This window comes from Ambystoma mexicanum, chromosome 11 (assembly GCF_040938575.1).
Source record: "Ambystoma mexicanum isolate Mex_15411 chromosome 11, UKY_AmexF1_1, whole genome shotgun sequence".
Taxonomy (NCBI): domain Eukaryota; kingdom Metazoa; phylum Chordata; class Amphibia; order Caudata; family Ambystomatidae; genus Ambystoma; species Ambystoma mexicanum.
In genome coordinates, this window is record NC_090934.1 from 63,845,226 (window position 1) to 63,862,725 (window position 17,500).

Sequence of the window (17,500 nt, forward strand, 5' to 3'; positions counted from 1 at the left end):
AATGTTGGGGTGAGTGTTGTGGACAATGAAATCCACATCAAGCCAGGAGGACATTATGTATTTATTGATTTCATCATACAACCTTTTGCTCACAGAGTGCAAAATAACCATCTCTGCTCTTTCTTAAGTTCCCACAATGTTCTTTTATTTAATGATAAGCAGCCAGGAACCCTTGTTGGTTCTATTTGTTCCCTTCCTCTTTCTCATAGGGGTCTTTGGAACGGTTAGAATACAATTGTACCACACCCTCCCTCGCCAAATGATTACCTACTATTAGAAAACATTCTATATATTTAGTCTGGGTTTTGATAATGAGCTTTGCTCAGTAAGACAAGCATATTATTTTTATTTTCACGTCAATATATACTGGAAGTGATCATTAGAAATTAAGTTTTCAAAATCTTTACAAGGTTAGTACAATTAATAATGTCCTTTTTAATAGCTTGTTCTGCCAACCCTCTTATCCCCCTTTCAAGATGTATGTGGTTTTGTCTGGTTCTCTGGTCGATCTGCTGTCAGCAGCGGCTGGGGTGCCTTCCGAAAATATGCACCTGACACTGTGGTTCCCACCCAAAGAGATAGAGAAAGAGGAGGAGAGAGACAGAGAGCGAGACAGAGAGTTGGATAGAGAGGGAAAGTGAGCACAGAAATAGCGTGATAGAGAAAGAGAGAGAGAGAGAGAGAGAGAGAGAGAGACAGAGAGAGAGAGAGAGAGAGAGAGAGAGAGAGAGAGAGAGAGAGCAAGAGAGAGCGAAACAGAGCAAGTGACAGAGAGCGAGATCACTGGGGATAGTGCATAAATAAAGTGAGACTGGTGAGTGTGCCATTGTGTAAGAAAGTGAAGGATTCCCTTCCGCAGGTTGGTGACTCGGGTGACCAAATATGCGAGGCAGTAAAAGAGTGAGTATGCCAGTATAGGAGTGTCTGACTCTAGTAATTTACTGAAAGTGTGAGTGATTCAATTAGTGAGTTATCAAGCGAGTGGACAAACCAATAAATGAGCCCCCTATGGAAGACATGTCTTTGCGTGGGGATGGAGTGATCAAGTGAGTGACTAGGAGTGAATGAGTTGGTGAGCAAGTGAGTGGAGGATTACATCAGATGAGTGAGTGGGTGTGACTCACTGAGTAGGTACCTGATGGAGTGTGTGAGTGAATGAAAGAGTGAGTGAGCAAACACCTGGCAGAGTGACGGGTACAGTGACTGTGTGCATAGGAGCACATTCTACATAAGCACTGCAAGTCCCATTGACCAACTCCTCTTCAGGATTTGTGCCAGGGGAATTGGTGGTAACCTTTAAATCGGGGGTGCCCTAGGATAGACACTAATGTTGTGTTATAAGTAGTAGGGTTCTAACGGATTTCCGAAAGGAACTCATTTCTATGGCTTGGGTGGGAACAGGGACCAATGTAAGCTCCACTGCCCCCAAAGACAATGATGTGTGGTAAGGAGAACTACCTGCTTAATGTTTCCATTCATGAAGGCCTCTACACGTTTGAGCAGGAGTGTAGAGCTCTCTCACCCATGGAGAATATGTCTGACTATCTGCAGGTGATCAGTGCATCTTTCTATCAGTGCAGCCCTCAGTTAACATCTCAACTTACGACCCCCTGTTGAACCGAAGGTCCTATGTGTGCTGCCTGAATTCCCGCAACGACGGAAGGCCTCCGGCCGACCCTCTTTCACACAGGCCTATTAGCCAAAGGGTTTCCTTCTCATGCCAGCTCTAGGTTAGTCTAATTTCTTAATGAGGGGTTACCCAGACGATACCCATATTCCCTGCAATACTCCCGCAGTCTCCATGGCCACTCCGCCACTTCCTTTTTACCTATTCATCCCCCCATGACATCACTTGCCTTTTTATCTAGTCGCCATCTTCTTGGTTCGCTGCCACCTCCTCTTCACTCAAGAGATTTCAACCAATCCCCTATGCCACCTTCTTTTCCTTAATCCATAATGTCCTAGCCACGGGCAGGACCAACACCCTTAGGTGTGCGCCGGATCTAGAAAGGAGACCCAGAGTGGAGTCCACCATCGGGGTGTCGGCAGGCACTGTGGGGCAGATTTAGATTCAGCGTGTTGGGATGTCGGCTGGTCATGGTTCGATGATGGTAAGTAAACCCAATCTGCTACTAGCCTGCATCTGACCTGCTATTAAGCTATGGACCACTTAGATTGACGCAGTTGAATTAAGATGTTTTTATGACTAATGAGAGCTACTAATCGAGATGCTACTTATTTAGCGGCCGAGATGCCGACATCTCACTTGATGATACCTTTGAAACAATGCATCAAAGAAAATCGAATGGGACCTTCAAGGCGCATATGGCCAAAATGCAGAAGGACTATTTTAAATAGAGTTGTTGAATACGAGGCTTTACAATTGTTCAGAATGTATATAGTCTCTACATAGTAAGGGATTTTTCACAAAGTGGACCCACATGGCGTCCAGCTCTTCAATCAACTTCTTGAATGTGGGTGAGTCATGACATGAAAGGATATGTTATTTATAACGTACTTAATACCCAGGGGTTTCTAAGTGCGGACCAAAAGAACAAACCTGTGGTGCTCCGTGTCGTCTTGCTTCCAAGGTGAGCACGTTACCCCTGAGCTATCCACCCGAGACGAGACATGGCTGCTAGTTTGACAGTAATGGCTGGGATGGTACCAATGGAGTGGCATGTTTACTGAAGTCTAGCACTTCCTGTTGGGCAATTTATCCAGGCTCGAGATCTTCTTATGGCCATAACATTACTATTGCTTGTTTAATATGGTCCTAACCCTTAGGCCTCCAGATCAAAGGATCTGCATTAATTTAAAAACAGATAAGCATATCCCAGGTCCATGCTTTGATGTACCTGGTGTTAATGGCCCTGGGTAGACACGTTGACCTTGCAGACACCTTTTAAAAAAAGCCACCAACAGTATAACCCTCCTGAAACACACAAGGGAGATTTAAATTGAAGCATACATGGTTGCCTCTGTGTCGCACAATCCAAGGTGTGCACCGTCTGTGGGTGCTAATCACGTACCATTGGAGGGTGCATGATGTTGATGCAAGGCAGAGCCAAATCAATGGCCAAGAAAGCGGTCTATGTGACTCTGAAGTTCAGGTGGATCAGTCCAAGGTCCCAAAGGGACAGAAACCAATTCCAAACTTTAGAGGCCTCTTGTGCGGTAAACAGCCACCACCATCTGCTGAAAGGTTAACCAATGGGCTATGGAAAGAGGTGAGTGCAAGGGGTTCAGGTTCTTGCTTGGCTTGCATTTGGTAAATCTTGCGATTGTTGCGGTCAGGATGGCTGTGTTGAAATTATACATACATTCAAAGGGAGCTCTTTCAGCCAGCAACACCTGCATGCTAATTGGTCAACGTCTATGAAATCTTATTTAGAAGATCATAAAATAGTGTGTTGATCTTTTTGCCTCAATTTGCTGGAAATGGTTTCGAGAGATATCATCTTTCTGACTTATTCTCAAAAATCCTTGGATACAATACCTTCAGGATATCCCCGGTCTGTAGCTCGAAGGTCCGAGCCCTCAGCTGGATCCCTTTCCCGGGCTGCGTTTGGATTGAGTAAATACATTCATGGTTGTTATTGTAGCTCGATGGGAAGTTGGGGGAGAGAAGGACGCCGTGAGACCCACTGACCCCAGAGCCGCATTCAGCTGGAAAACAAGGAACAGAAAAACAAGGTTAAGATCCAAACACAGGTCCATCGCTGGACAATCAAGTGAGAACGCAGAACCTCCCACACCCACTAACAATGCGCGGGTCCATGATAAGACGCTACACCCCCTAACAATGCACAGGTCCATGATAGGACGCTACATCCACTAACGATACAAGGGTCCATGATAAGCCAAGCCGCTACATCCACTAACGATACAAGGGTCCATGATAAGCCGCTACATCCACTAACGATACAAGGGTCCATGATAAGACGCTACATCCACTAACGATGCAAGGGTCCATGATAAGTCGCTACATCCACTAACAATGCGCGGGTCCATGATAAGACGCTACACCCACTAACAATGCGCGGGTCCATGATAAGACGCTACACCCCGTAACAATGCACAGGTCCATGATAGGACGCTACACCCACTAACAATGCACAGGTCCGTGATAAGACGCTACACCCACTAACAATGCACGGGTCCATGATAAGAAGCTACACCCACTAACGATGCACAGGTCCATGATAAGACGCTACACCCACTAACAATGCACAGGTCCATGATATGATGCTACACCCACTAACAATGCACAGGTCCATGATAAGACGCTACACCCACTAACAATGCACAGGTCCATGATAGGACGCTACACCCACTAACAATGCACGGGTCCATGATAAGAAGCTACACCCACTAACAATGCACAGGTCCATGATAAGACGCTACACCCACTAACAATGCACAGGTCCATGATAAGCCGCTACACCCACTAACAATGCACAGGTCCATGATAAGCCGCTACACCCACTAACAATGCACAGGTCCATGATAAGACGCTACACCCACTAACAATGCACAGGTCCATGATAGGATGCTACACCCACTAACAATGCACAGGTCCATGATAAGACGCTACACCCACTAACAATGCACGGGTCCATGATAGGACGCTACACCCACTAACATGCACGGGTCCATGATAAGACGCTACACCCACTAACAATGCGCGGGTCCATGATAAGACGCTACACCCCGTAACAATGCACAGGTCCATGATAGGACGCTACACCCACTAACAATGCACAGGTCCGTGATAAGACGCTACACCCACTAACAATGCACGGGTCCATGATAAGAAGCTACACCCACTAACGATGCACAGGTCCATGATAAGACGCTACACCCACTAACAATGCACAGGTCCATGATAGGATGCTACACCCACTAACAATGCACAGGTCCATGATAAGACGCTACACCCACTAACAATGCACAGGTCCATGATAGGACGCTACACCCACTAACAATGCACGGGTCCATGATAAGAAGCTACACCCACTAACAATGCACAGGTCCATGATAAGACGCTACACCCACTAACAATGCACAGGTCCATGATAAGCCGCTACACCCACTAACAATGCACAGGTCCATGATAAGCCGCTACACCCACTAACAATGCACAGGTCCATGATAAGACGCTACACCCACTAACAATGCACAGGTCCATGATAGGATGCTACACCCACTAACAATGCACAGGTCCATGATAAGACGCTACACCCACTAACAATGCACAGGTCCATGATAGGACGCTACACCCACTAACATGCACGGGTCCATGATAAGAAGCTACACCCACTAACAATGCACAGGTCCATGATAAGACGCTACACCCACTAACAATGCACAGGTCCATGATAAGCCACTACACCCACTAACGATGCAAGAGCCCATGATAAGACGCTACACCCACTAACAATGCACAGGTCCATGATAAGACGCTACACCCACTAACAATGCACAGGTCCATGATAAGCCACTACACCCACTAACGATGCAAGAGCCCATGATAAGACGCTACACCCACTAACAATGCACAGGTCCATGATAAGACGCTACACCCACTAACAATGCACAGGTCCATGATAAGCCACTACATCCACTAACAATGCAAGGGTCCATGATAAGTCGCTACACCCACTAACGATGCAAGAGCCCATGATAAGACGCTACACCCACTAACAATGCACAGGTCCATGATAGGACGCTACACCCACTAACAATGCACAGGTCCATGATAAGACGCTACACCCACTAACAATGCACATGTCCATGATAAGACGCTACACCCACTAACAATGCACGGGTCCATGATAGGACGCTACACCCACTAACAATGCACAGGTCCATGATAAGACGCTACACCCACTAACAATGCACATGTCCATGATAAGACGCTACACCCACTAACAATGCACGGGTCCATGATAGGACGCTACACCCAATAACATGCAAGGGTCCATGATAGGAAGCTACACCCACTAACAATGCACAGGTCCATAATAAGACGCTACACCAACTAAAAAATGCAAGAGCCCATGATAAGACGCTACACCCACTCACGATACAAGGGTCCATGATAAGACGCTACACCAACTATAAAATGCAAGAGCCCATGATAAGACGCTACACCCACTCATGATGCAAGGGTCCATGATAAGACACTACACCCACTAACAATGCACAGGTCCATGATAAGACGCTACACCCACTTACAATGCACCGGTCCATGATAGGACGCTACACCCACTAACAATGCACAGGTCCATGATAGGACGCTACACCCACTAACAATGCACAGGTCCATGATAAGACGCTACACCCACTAACAATGCAAGGTTCCATGATATGACGCTACACCCAATAACATGCAAGGGTCCATGATAGGAAGCTACACCCACTAACAATGCACAGGTCCATAATAAGACGCTACACCAACTAAAAAATGCAAGAACCCATGATAAGACGCTACACCCACTCACGATACAAGGGTCCATGATAAGACGCTACACCAACTATAAAATGCAAGAGCCCATGATAAGACGCTACACCCACTCACGATGCAAGGGTCCATGATAAGACGCTAAACCAACTAAAAAAGGCAAGAGCCCATGATAAGACGCTACACCCACTAACAATGCACAGGTCCATGATAACACGCTACACCCACTAACAATGCACAGGTCCATGATAACACGCTACACCCACTAACAATGCACGGGTCCATGATAAGACGCTACACCCACTAATGATGCAAGAGCCCACGATAAGACGCTACACCCACTAACAATGCACAGGTCCATGATAGGACGCTACACCCAATAACATGCAAGGGTCCATGATAGGAAGCTACACCCACTAAGAATGCACAGGTCCATGATAAGTCGCTACACCCACTCACGATGCAAGGGTCCATGATAAGACGCTACACCCATTAACGATGCACAGGTCCATGATAAAACGCTACACCAACTAAAAAATACAAGAGCCCATGATAAGACGCTACACCCACTAACGATGCAAGGGTCCATGATAAGACGTTACACCTTCTAACAATGCATGGGTCCATGATAAGACGTTACACCCTCTAACAATGCACGGGTCCATAATAAGACGCTACACCAACTAACATTCCAAGGGTCCATGATAAGACGCTACACCCACTGAAAAATGCAAGAACCCATGATAAGACACTACACCCACTCACGATGCAAGGGTCCATGATAAGACGTTACACCCTCTAACAATGCACGGGTCGTAATAAGACGCTACACCAACTAACATTGCAAGGGTCCATGATAAGACGTTACACCTTCTAACAATGCATGGGTCCATGATAAGACGTTACACCTTTTAACAATGCATGGGTCCATGATAAGACATTACACCCTCTAACAATGCACGGGTCCATAATAAGACGCTACACCAACTAACATTCCAAGGGTCCATGATAAAACGCTACACCCACTGAAAAATGCAAGAACCCATGATAAGACGCTACACCCACTCACGATGCAAGGGTCCATGATAAGACGTTACACCCTCTAACAATGCACGGGTCGTAATAAGACGCTACACCAACTAACATTGCAAGGGTCCATGATAAGACGTTACACCTTCTAACAATGCAAGGGTCCATGATAAGACGTTACACCTTCTAACAATGCATGGGTCCATGATAAGACGTTACACCCTCTAACAATGCACGGGTCCATAATAAGACGCTACACCAACTAACATTCCAAGGGTCCATGATAAAACGCTACACCCACTGAAAAATGCAAGAACCCATGATAAGACGCTACACCTACTCACGATGCAAGGGTCCATGATAAGACGTTACACCCTCTAACAATGCACAGGTCCATAATAAGACGCTACACCAACTAACATTGCAAGGGTCCATAATAAGTCGCTACACCCACTAATGATGCAAGGCTCCATGATATGATGCTGCACCCACTAACAATGCACAGGTCCATGATAGGACGCTACACCCACTAACAATGCACAGGTCCATGATAAGACGCTACACCCACTAACAATGCAAGGTTCCATGATATGACGCTACACCCAATAACATGCAAGGGTCCATGATAGGAAGCTACACCCACTAACAATGCACAGGTCCATAATAAGACGCTACACCAACTAAAAAATGCAAGAACCCATGATAAGACGCTACACCCACTCACGATACAAGGGTCCATGATAAGACGCTACACCAACTATAAAATGCAAGGGCCCATGATAAGACGCTACACCCACTCACAATGCAAGGGTCCATGATAAGCCGCTACATCCACTCACGATGCAAGGGTCCATGATAAGACGCTAAACCAACTAAACAAGGCAAGAGCCCATGATAAGACGCTACACCCACTAACAATGCACAGGTCCATGATAACACGCAACACCCACTAACAATGCACGGGTCCATGATAAGACGCTACAACCACTAACGATGCAAGAGCCCACGATAAGACGCTACACCCACTAACAATGCACAGGTCCATGATAGGACGCTACACCCAATAACATGCAAGGGTCCATGATAGGAAGCTACACCCACTAAGAATGCACAGGTGCATGATAAGTCGCTACACCCACTCACGATGCAAGGGTCCATGATAAGACGCTACACCCATTAACGATGCACAGGTCCATGATAAAACGCTACACCAACTAAAAAATACAAGAGCCCATGATAAGATGCTACACCCACTAACGATGCAAGGGTCCATGATAAGACGTTACACCTTCTAACAATGCATGGGTCCATGATAAGACGTTACACCCTCTAACAATGCACGGGTCCATAATAAGACGCTACACCAACTAACATTCCAAGGGTCCATGATAAGACGCTACACCCACTGAAAAATGCAAGAACCCATGATAAGACACTACACCCACTCACGATGCAAGGGTCCATGATAAGACGTTACACCCTCTAACAATGCACAGGTCGTAATAAGATGCTACACCAACTAACATTGCAAGGGTCCATGATAAGACGTTACACCTTCTAACAATGCATGGGTCCATGATAAGACGTTACACCTTTTAACAATGCATGGGTCCATGATAAGACATTACACCCTCTAACAATGCACGGGTCCATAATAAGACGCTACACCAACTAACATTCCAAGGGTCCATGATAAAACGCTACACCCACTGAAAAATGCAAGAACCCATGATAAGACGCTACACCCACTCACGATGCAAGGGTCCATGATAAGACGTTACACCCTCTAACAATGCACGGGTCGTAATAAGACGCTACACCAACTAACATTGCAAGGGTCCATGATAAGACGTTACACCTTCTAACAATGCAAGGGTCCATGATAAGACGTTACACCTTCTAACAATGCATGGGTCCATGATAAGACGTTACACCCTCTAACAATGCACGGGTCCATAATAAGACGCTACACCAACTAACATTCCAAGGGTCCATGATAAAACGCTACACCCACTGAAAAATGCAAGAACCCATGATAAGACGCTACACCTACTCACGATGCAAGGGTCCATGATAAGACGTTACACCCTCTAACAATGCACAGGTCCATAATAAGACGCTACACCAACTAACATTGCAAGGGTCCATAATAAGTCGCTACACCCACTAATGATGCAAGGCTCCATGATATGATGCTGCACCCACTCACAATGCAAAGGTCCATGATAAGACACTAAACCTTCTAACGATGCAAGGTTCCATGATATGACGCTACACCCACTAACGATGCAAGGGTTCATGATAAGAGGCTACACCCACTAACAATGCAAGGGTCCATCATAAGACGTTACACCCACTAACAATACTAGGGTCCATGATATGACGCTACACCCACTAAGGATGCAAGGGTCTATGATAAGACGTTACACCCTCTAACGATGCAAGGGTCCATAATAAGTCGATACACCCACTAACGATGCAAGGGTCCATGATAAGACTTTACACCCTCTAACAATGCAAGGGTCCATGATAAGACGCTACACCCACTAACGATGCAAGGGTCCATGATAAGACGTTACACCCTCTAACAATGCAAGGGTCCATGATAAGACACTAGACCTGCTAACGATGCAAGGATCCATGATAAGACATTACACCCGCTAACGATGCAAGGGTCCATGATAAGACACTACACCCACTGACAATTCAAGGGTCCATGATACGACGCTACACCCACTAACGATGCAAGGGTCCATGATAAGATGTTACACCCTTTAACAATGCAAGGCTCCATGATAAGACGCTACACCCACTAACAATGCAAGGATCCATGATAAGACGTTACACCCTCTAACAATGCAAGGGTCCATGATAAGACACTAGACCTGCTAACGATGCAAGGATCCATGATAAGACATTACACCCGCTAACGATGCAAGGGTCCATGATAAGACGCTACACCCACTGACAATGCAAGGGTCCATGATATGACGCTACACCCACTAACGATGCAAGGGTCCATGATAAGACGTTACACCCTCTAACAATGCAAGGGTCCATGATAAGACGCTACACCCACTGACAATGGAAGGGTCCATGATAAGACGCTACACCCACTGACAATGCAAGGGTCCATGATATGACGCTACACCCACTAACGATGCAAGGGTCCATGATAAGACGTTACACCCTCTAACAATGCAAGGGTCCATGATAAGACGCTACACCCACTAATGATGCAAGGGTCCATGATAAGACGTTACACCCTCTAACAATGCAAGGGTCCATGATAAGATGCTACACCCACTAACGATGCAAGGGTCCATGATAAAACGTTACACCCACTAACGATGGGCAGATTTTAATGGCTGCATTTAAAACGTAGATCTAATTGCAAAGTAGCCAGTACTGTAGAGAGCTTTGAAAACTGCAGACTGCAAAGTGTGCGGCTATATCTTCACTCATGTTTATGTTGTACAGTTATTGGAACACTTACGCACTGGAACCTGTGTTAACCACACGTGCTTTATTGCAACACAGGCTGACTGTAAGACGCCAATTATGGAGTAGTCGGTGTCTTGCAAATTGCTCTTTTTGCAATAGTGAAATACGTGTACATTAGAATTACTGGAGCCTGTAAGTATTAAGGCTGTGCCACTGGAATGCCACACCATTGTTCTGGCAAGAGTTTAATGCACTATTGCTTAGGTGTTGAATGCCATTAATTGCGGGCGTGCACACTTGTTGAGCCCTGGAGGATCTTGGGCACATATGATTTCTTAGCTTGTTGAGTGGGCGTGAGCATGTGTGTGTATGTGTGTCTGGGAGGGGTGGGCACTCTCTGGGATATAAACCATTATTTGGGGCATTGTGTACATTTGTTTTGTAACTTTGCATTTACCTGTTCATATTAGAAAATACCATTCATGGTGGACATGAATGGGATTGTGTCAGAGGTACACTAGCTATGGAAGGACTGCTCCTCTGATGATGCTGTTTTTGGCCTATAGGTGGTGTGAGGAATTCAACCATCCGCATGGGAAGAGTGTGCTTGCCTGGGTTTTTTTGTTTGTTTTAAAAAGAATGAATGATGGAGCCATTCCATCGCACCTTTTCCATGCCCACCACATAGCAGAAAAATAGTCATGTACTCTGGGAGGACACAGCTTACCAGTGCCGCTCTCCCGTCATGTGTAACTGACACCTGACAGCCATGGGTACATCAAAAGCCTTTGCCATGGGCAGCCTGATTAGAATTTCAAGTCCCCATGGATTTGTATCTCCATTGTCAAACCTTGCTGGTGGTGGTGAATACTGAAGAATATTAATTAGCAGGCCTCCGGGAAGGCCTGGGTTCAGGAATGGACAATGGAGACCAGACATCTCTTTGTAATGCAATGTGTCAACTTGGTATTAACACCCCTCCTTGATATGAAAGAGCAGTTAACGTCCTGTCTGGATCCAATCTTTTAAGAGCAGGGAAAAATGTGAATTGTGGGAGGTGAAAGTCTGCCTGCAACCCCCTACTTCAAAGGAGGAACATGATGTGATCAAGCACCATATAGGGCTCAGTTAATTAGGGAGACACTTTGATGTACAGCAGACAGGAAGACTGATGGGACTTAGAAGTATAAATTGTGATTAATCCCCTGTCTATTGCCAAGCACCCTGGGTCCGACCTGAAGATTGTTGGTGGGGACACATGATTGGTTCATTAGGGTGGGCTTAGCCTACACCAATCACTGGGGCCTATTTGGCTTTTAAAGAGGGCTGAACTCCTCACTGATCAGATCATCTTAAGACTTTGCAAAGAGTAAGAAGAAGGACTCCTTTGGACCCTACCGAGAGGTACAGTCTACCTTACACCTTCCGCCAGGGAAGGAAGGCCAGGAGTTCCAAAAGGGAAGCAAGATCCCTCCCCTAAACATCTCCCAGGGAACAGAGGGAGATGCCAGACTCAGATGACCCATCCAGCAGCTCCAGAACCGGTACCCAGCCAGCACACAGCGTGCCCTGCTATGTTCTTACAGCAAGCTTCCGAGGTGGGAAGTGCCAGAGAGTCTCTGGACAAAGGACAAGGCCATTGCCTGCTAACACCCCCCTGAGCTTTGGGCCGTCCTCCGCCTTGCAAGGACACGAGACCAGCAAAGAAGCTAAGAGGAGTGCCACACATGCATCATCCAGCATCCATCTTTTTAAGGACAATTTTGTGAGAGTCGAATCTTTGAACCACATCCGGCTGCACTGCTGACTGTTGTCAAGCCGCAGTCGCCAGAGCAGTCCGAGACGCCTTGACCAGAATTCCAGATCCACCAACCAGAACAGAGACAACCGTTCTTGGCCCTGAGCCACCGCACCTGGACAGCCTGCAGACGTCCGTCCAGCCTCGCTTACCGAATTGCCTGCCGTGTGGTACCCACAGCTGTCTACCGCCACTAACTCTGTCCCAAGGGCTGTGAAAGGCACTGGAACTGCCTCAATGCTGCCAAACACCAAGAACTTCTTCAGCACCAGGTACATTGTGGTTCTGTCCCCCTGATCCTTCTCTGAAGGTCCCTAGTTACATGTGCGACCCTTTGCTCCCTTGGTACCGAAACCAAATACCAATAGGAATCCAGGAGTCCTATATAAGATGCCCTGACATCCCCGTTTTCGATTTTTCACCAATTACCACAACTGAATTGGCTAGTATAAATAATCACTGCAAAACTACTAAATGCAAAAATGACATTCGTGCAGCCATGATGATTAAAACATGCCCACTCACATTGCTTAATGCGATTTGCATGTTCATTAATGCTTCCTTGGTCACCAGGAGTGACCCTCAGGAATTGAAAGATCATGTCGATCCTGAAAAAACCTGGCCTTGATGTGAATCTCGCAAAAAACTACAGGCATATTACTTACACCAGCTTTCTTCTGAAAAAAATTCTAGATTGTGTAGCCTATGAAAAAAATAGCCAAGCACCTTGATAAATACTCAGTCCTACATGACCATCAGTCGGGCTTTCAGTGGGCTTCGGCACAGAGACAGCTCTCTTAGAACTTCAATCTAAGCTCCTAGTGCGCTTGGACAAACAGGAAGCCTCCCTGCTGATGCTACTCAATCTTTAGGCCGCCTTTGACCTGGTGGACCACTCCATCATGTCCACCAGGTTGAGGGAAGTAGCTAATTTCTCCCCTCTCGTGGTCCACGGGATTTCTTCTTTTCTTAGCAACCGAGAAAGTCGGGTATTGTTCCAGGAAGCTGAATCAGCTTCCATCAATGAAGCCATGGATGTACCAAAGGGTGCTTGTATATCGCCATGCTTATACAACATATTTACTTCTCCCTTATTTGCTATGTTGACCCAAGAGGGAGTGATATTTAGAATTATGATGATGACACATCTAATGATATTCTTAAGAATACTGGGCGCACCACAGGAGCAGTGCTATATGATAGCAAGTGAACACGGGCATGTTTTGATAAATATGGTAATTACAGAGCCCACAAGATCACAATCATGATAGGTTTTGATTAACAACATCCGCACTGGGCACAATAGGAATTGAGGATTTTTAGGTGTTGGCAAAAATGGATAATAACAATTTACGTAATTTAATAAACTCATGGGATCTGCTTGTTTATGTTGTTCTTATGTCTTCTCTTACTTGTTAAACGTTTGTCTGTAATTGTGGGCGCCCTGTACATTTAAAATGGACTTAATGTGTCATATTAATGCTTGATGTTAATACGTGACTCTATGATTCTGACATGCTTGAATGAATGTAATGTATATATTGTGCTTATGGTTAAGTTAGAATGTATAACCCGGCTCTGAAGATAGATAATATTCCGAAATGCATTAGCCATAAAGGTTTTTTTTGTTTGCCTCAGACACAGCATTAGCCTAATTGGTGAAGCTGAAATTTAAAAACTTAGATACTTGAAATTAAAGAATAACTTGTGAAAAAAGAACAAAAATAAAAAGTCTAAACAAAACCAACCTGGAATGAAAATGTATATACAACTTTACAGAAATTGTTGAACCCGAAGTGAGTAAAGGGTGTGCGGCCCACACCGAAGGCTCAACAGCCTTGGTCTTTTTTTCTCCAGTTTATTTGCAGTGCCCTACACGTTGGCACCTGAAAGTGGGCTGCACCCGACTAAAGAACTTTTAACTAGCAATATAGACACGCAATATTATCAGACACCCACAAATACAAAAGCTGTGTACTTGCACCCTCTCTTTTTGCTGATGACACACAATGTGTCATGCCATTAACTGGCAACTATGATGCAGACATTCTCTTGATCAATAAGATCTATTCCCTAGTGGAGTCATGGATGATCTCTAATAAGTTAGCACTTAATAGAGAGAAAGCCGAATTATTCGTCATCGGCTCCCTTCATACTCTATGGAAACTGAGCCCAAATTACGAGAACTTTGCATTAGGAACAATAAAGATCGCTCCTCTGAAAAAAGTCAAAACTTTAGGAGTAGTATTTGATCAGCACCTCACCATGAACCCACATGTAAGCAGTTTGATATCATCCTGTGCCTACTACATAAAATTACTTGCCCATCTAAGACCATTCATATCATAAAAGAACGCAGAAACAATTGCGCGAGCGATCATAGGCGCAACCATTAACTATTGTTCTAGCCTTCTGACAGCCATTGATAAAACCACATGATACAAATTGCACTAGTCCAAAATGGTGTGGTGAAAGTGCTAAGAGGCTTGACAGGAGAGATCATGCCAGTGATCTGATGCAAGGCGGAGCCTGCATTGGCTACCCATTCAATCACGAATCCTCTTTCGTATCCTCACCATTACGCAGAAATGTCTTCAGGGGAAAATGCCTCTTTACCTTCGAGAACTTCTAATCAATAAAACTCATGTTAGACTACTTAGATCCAGTCAGCAGAACTATCTCGCTATTCCCAGATGTAGGACGGCGAAGGCTGCCAATGCTGCCTTCTATGCTATTGCACCAAAGGCCTGCAATGACCTTCCCTTAGAAATATACCACACTGAGTCCCTCGACATTTTTAAAAGGAAACTCAAGACTTACTTGTTTGCATAGTTATTTGCATCAATGCTCTTTCTTTCCTCGCACGTTACTCACGCCTATCTGTTACTTGTTGTCTATGTCTTTGTTGCACCCTTAAGGCCAAGGTTCGATGGCTGTGCAATATACATATAATAAAGCAAAGTAAAGTGAACAGTAAGACTGATTGCTTTACCAACTAGCCTCCTGTCAGTATCCAGAGTGCATCCCTTTCCCTTGTGAAACTGTCTCTCCTGTGTGTTCCTTTACAGTGTGGGTTGTAATTGTAGTGTGCTAGAACTGTCAGTTGTAGTAATAATAAAGTAGATATTGTTATACAACCTTGACTGGACAGTTCCCTTTATCACTGGGTAATAATTGTATTTTCTTTGTGTTGCAACTAACCAATGATTCACAACCTTGCAGAGATAAGCCTGCTGTTCCGACCATGTATCCAAAATTGGACAAGGAGGTCTTATAATTGACTTGTAATGCAATCTGTTTGGATCTCCTCTGGTGTACTCGAGGTGTGGGGTTGACTGATGATTTAGAAACCGGCATTCATCCCTGCATAACTGGTGCCCCGGAAGTTGATTCGTCACATTGGTGACAAGCGGTCGGATCAGTTGGAGCCTTGCACACAGCTTAGTCACCTAACAATAAAAGCATTGTTGCAGGCAACGTTTAGTCACTGCTAATTAATAGTAATAGTCATGGTGCTTGACATTGAGACTATAAAAGGCATGACCAAGGATGTCATGTGCGTCTTATGTCAAGAGAGGGGGCTTACCCACAGCACTAAGCTTAATAAACCTGAGTTGGTGACCAGCCACCAAGCTTGGGTAGAAGAAGCGAGAGCGGTTGGGGAGAACTGTCTGTTGTGATAATAATAAAGTAGATGTTTTGTATTGCAACCTTGACTGGCCAGTATCTTTTATCATTGTGTAATAATTGTAGTCTCGCTGTGTTGCAACTAACCAACGATCCACGACCTTGTGGAGATAAACCTGCTGTTCCATCCATGTACCAACATTGTACAAGGAGGTCTTATAATTCACTTGTATTCCAATCTGTTTGTATCCCTTCTGGTGTACTATAGGTGTGGAGCTGATTGATGGTTTAGAAACAGATATTCATCCCTGGCCCACTGGGTCCCTGGAAGCTGATGTGCCACAAGTGGTTAGCGTGAAATACATTGTTCTCTCTGAACAATCGTGTCACTTGACATTGTATAAAATAAAAAGTGGATCACACAGGCATTCAGCGATATATGACCACAGCACACGGCCAACCTTTAAGAAAAGGTGTTTACTATCCGGATTTGGTTCAATGACTGACTCAACTGGGTTTGCAAAAACTAGAGTTTGGGCGGTTTTTTGAACCACAAAATAAAATGCTGGAAAAGCCAATTGACGCCCTCCATAATGGTAGATAATAAGGTAGAAGACATGAGTGTGCCTAGGGTGTCTGAATCAGACGGCCCCAGAACCTTCACTGGAGACATGGCTGCATAGGGCAACCAACACATCTGGAGATAGTTACCCCCGAGAAGGAAGAACCCCAAGCTGAGAGCTAAACATGCCAGGGCTAAAATCTGGGACATCATCCATATGCCCCCCAAACCACACCGCGGTCATGAGTCCATCCGGAATGAGTCCCTATGATAGTGATCAACAATCGATAAGGGGAGTAGGACCGGGCAAAGTGCACTCCTTCAAAAGGGAGTTGGGCAAATCTTGGCCCAATATTTGCTTCCCTTCAGAACCAAAGCCACCCCAATTTCACCTTCACTTTGCACGCGGATAGAAAAGTCCACAACATATTATTTTGCTAGAAAACCAATTTGATTTGCTAACAGTCACACAAAGCGAGTCATAAAAAAAAAAATGAATTTGGTAAAAACGCTATCATTTGAAAACATACATTGAACCAATAAAAAATAAATACAGTTCTTTGTGAAACTAAAT

General features: G+C 45.1%; 1 protein-coding gene across 1 annotated transcript in view; it reads right to left on the reverse strand.

The window, feature by feature from the left end:
* The window catches only part of CSMD2 (CUB and Sushi multiple domains 2), a 2,010,406-nt gene that overhangs the window by 471,010 nt on the left and 1,521,896 nt on the right, over window positions 1-17,500 (reverse strand). The window contains exon 22 of the mRNA XM_069622557.1: window positions 3,500-3,669. Within this exon, the coding sequence (XP_069478658.1) occupies window positions 3,500-3,669 (170 nt within the window). The remainder of the gene's footprint in view (window positions 1-3,499; window positions 3,670-17,500) is intronic.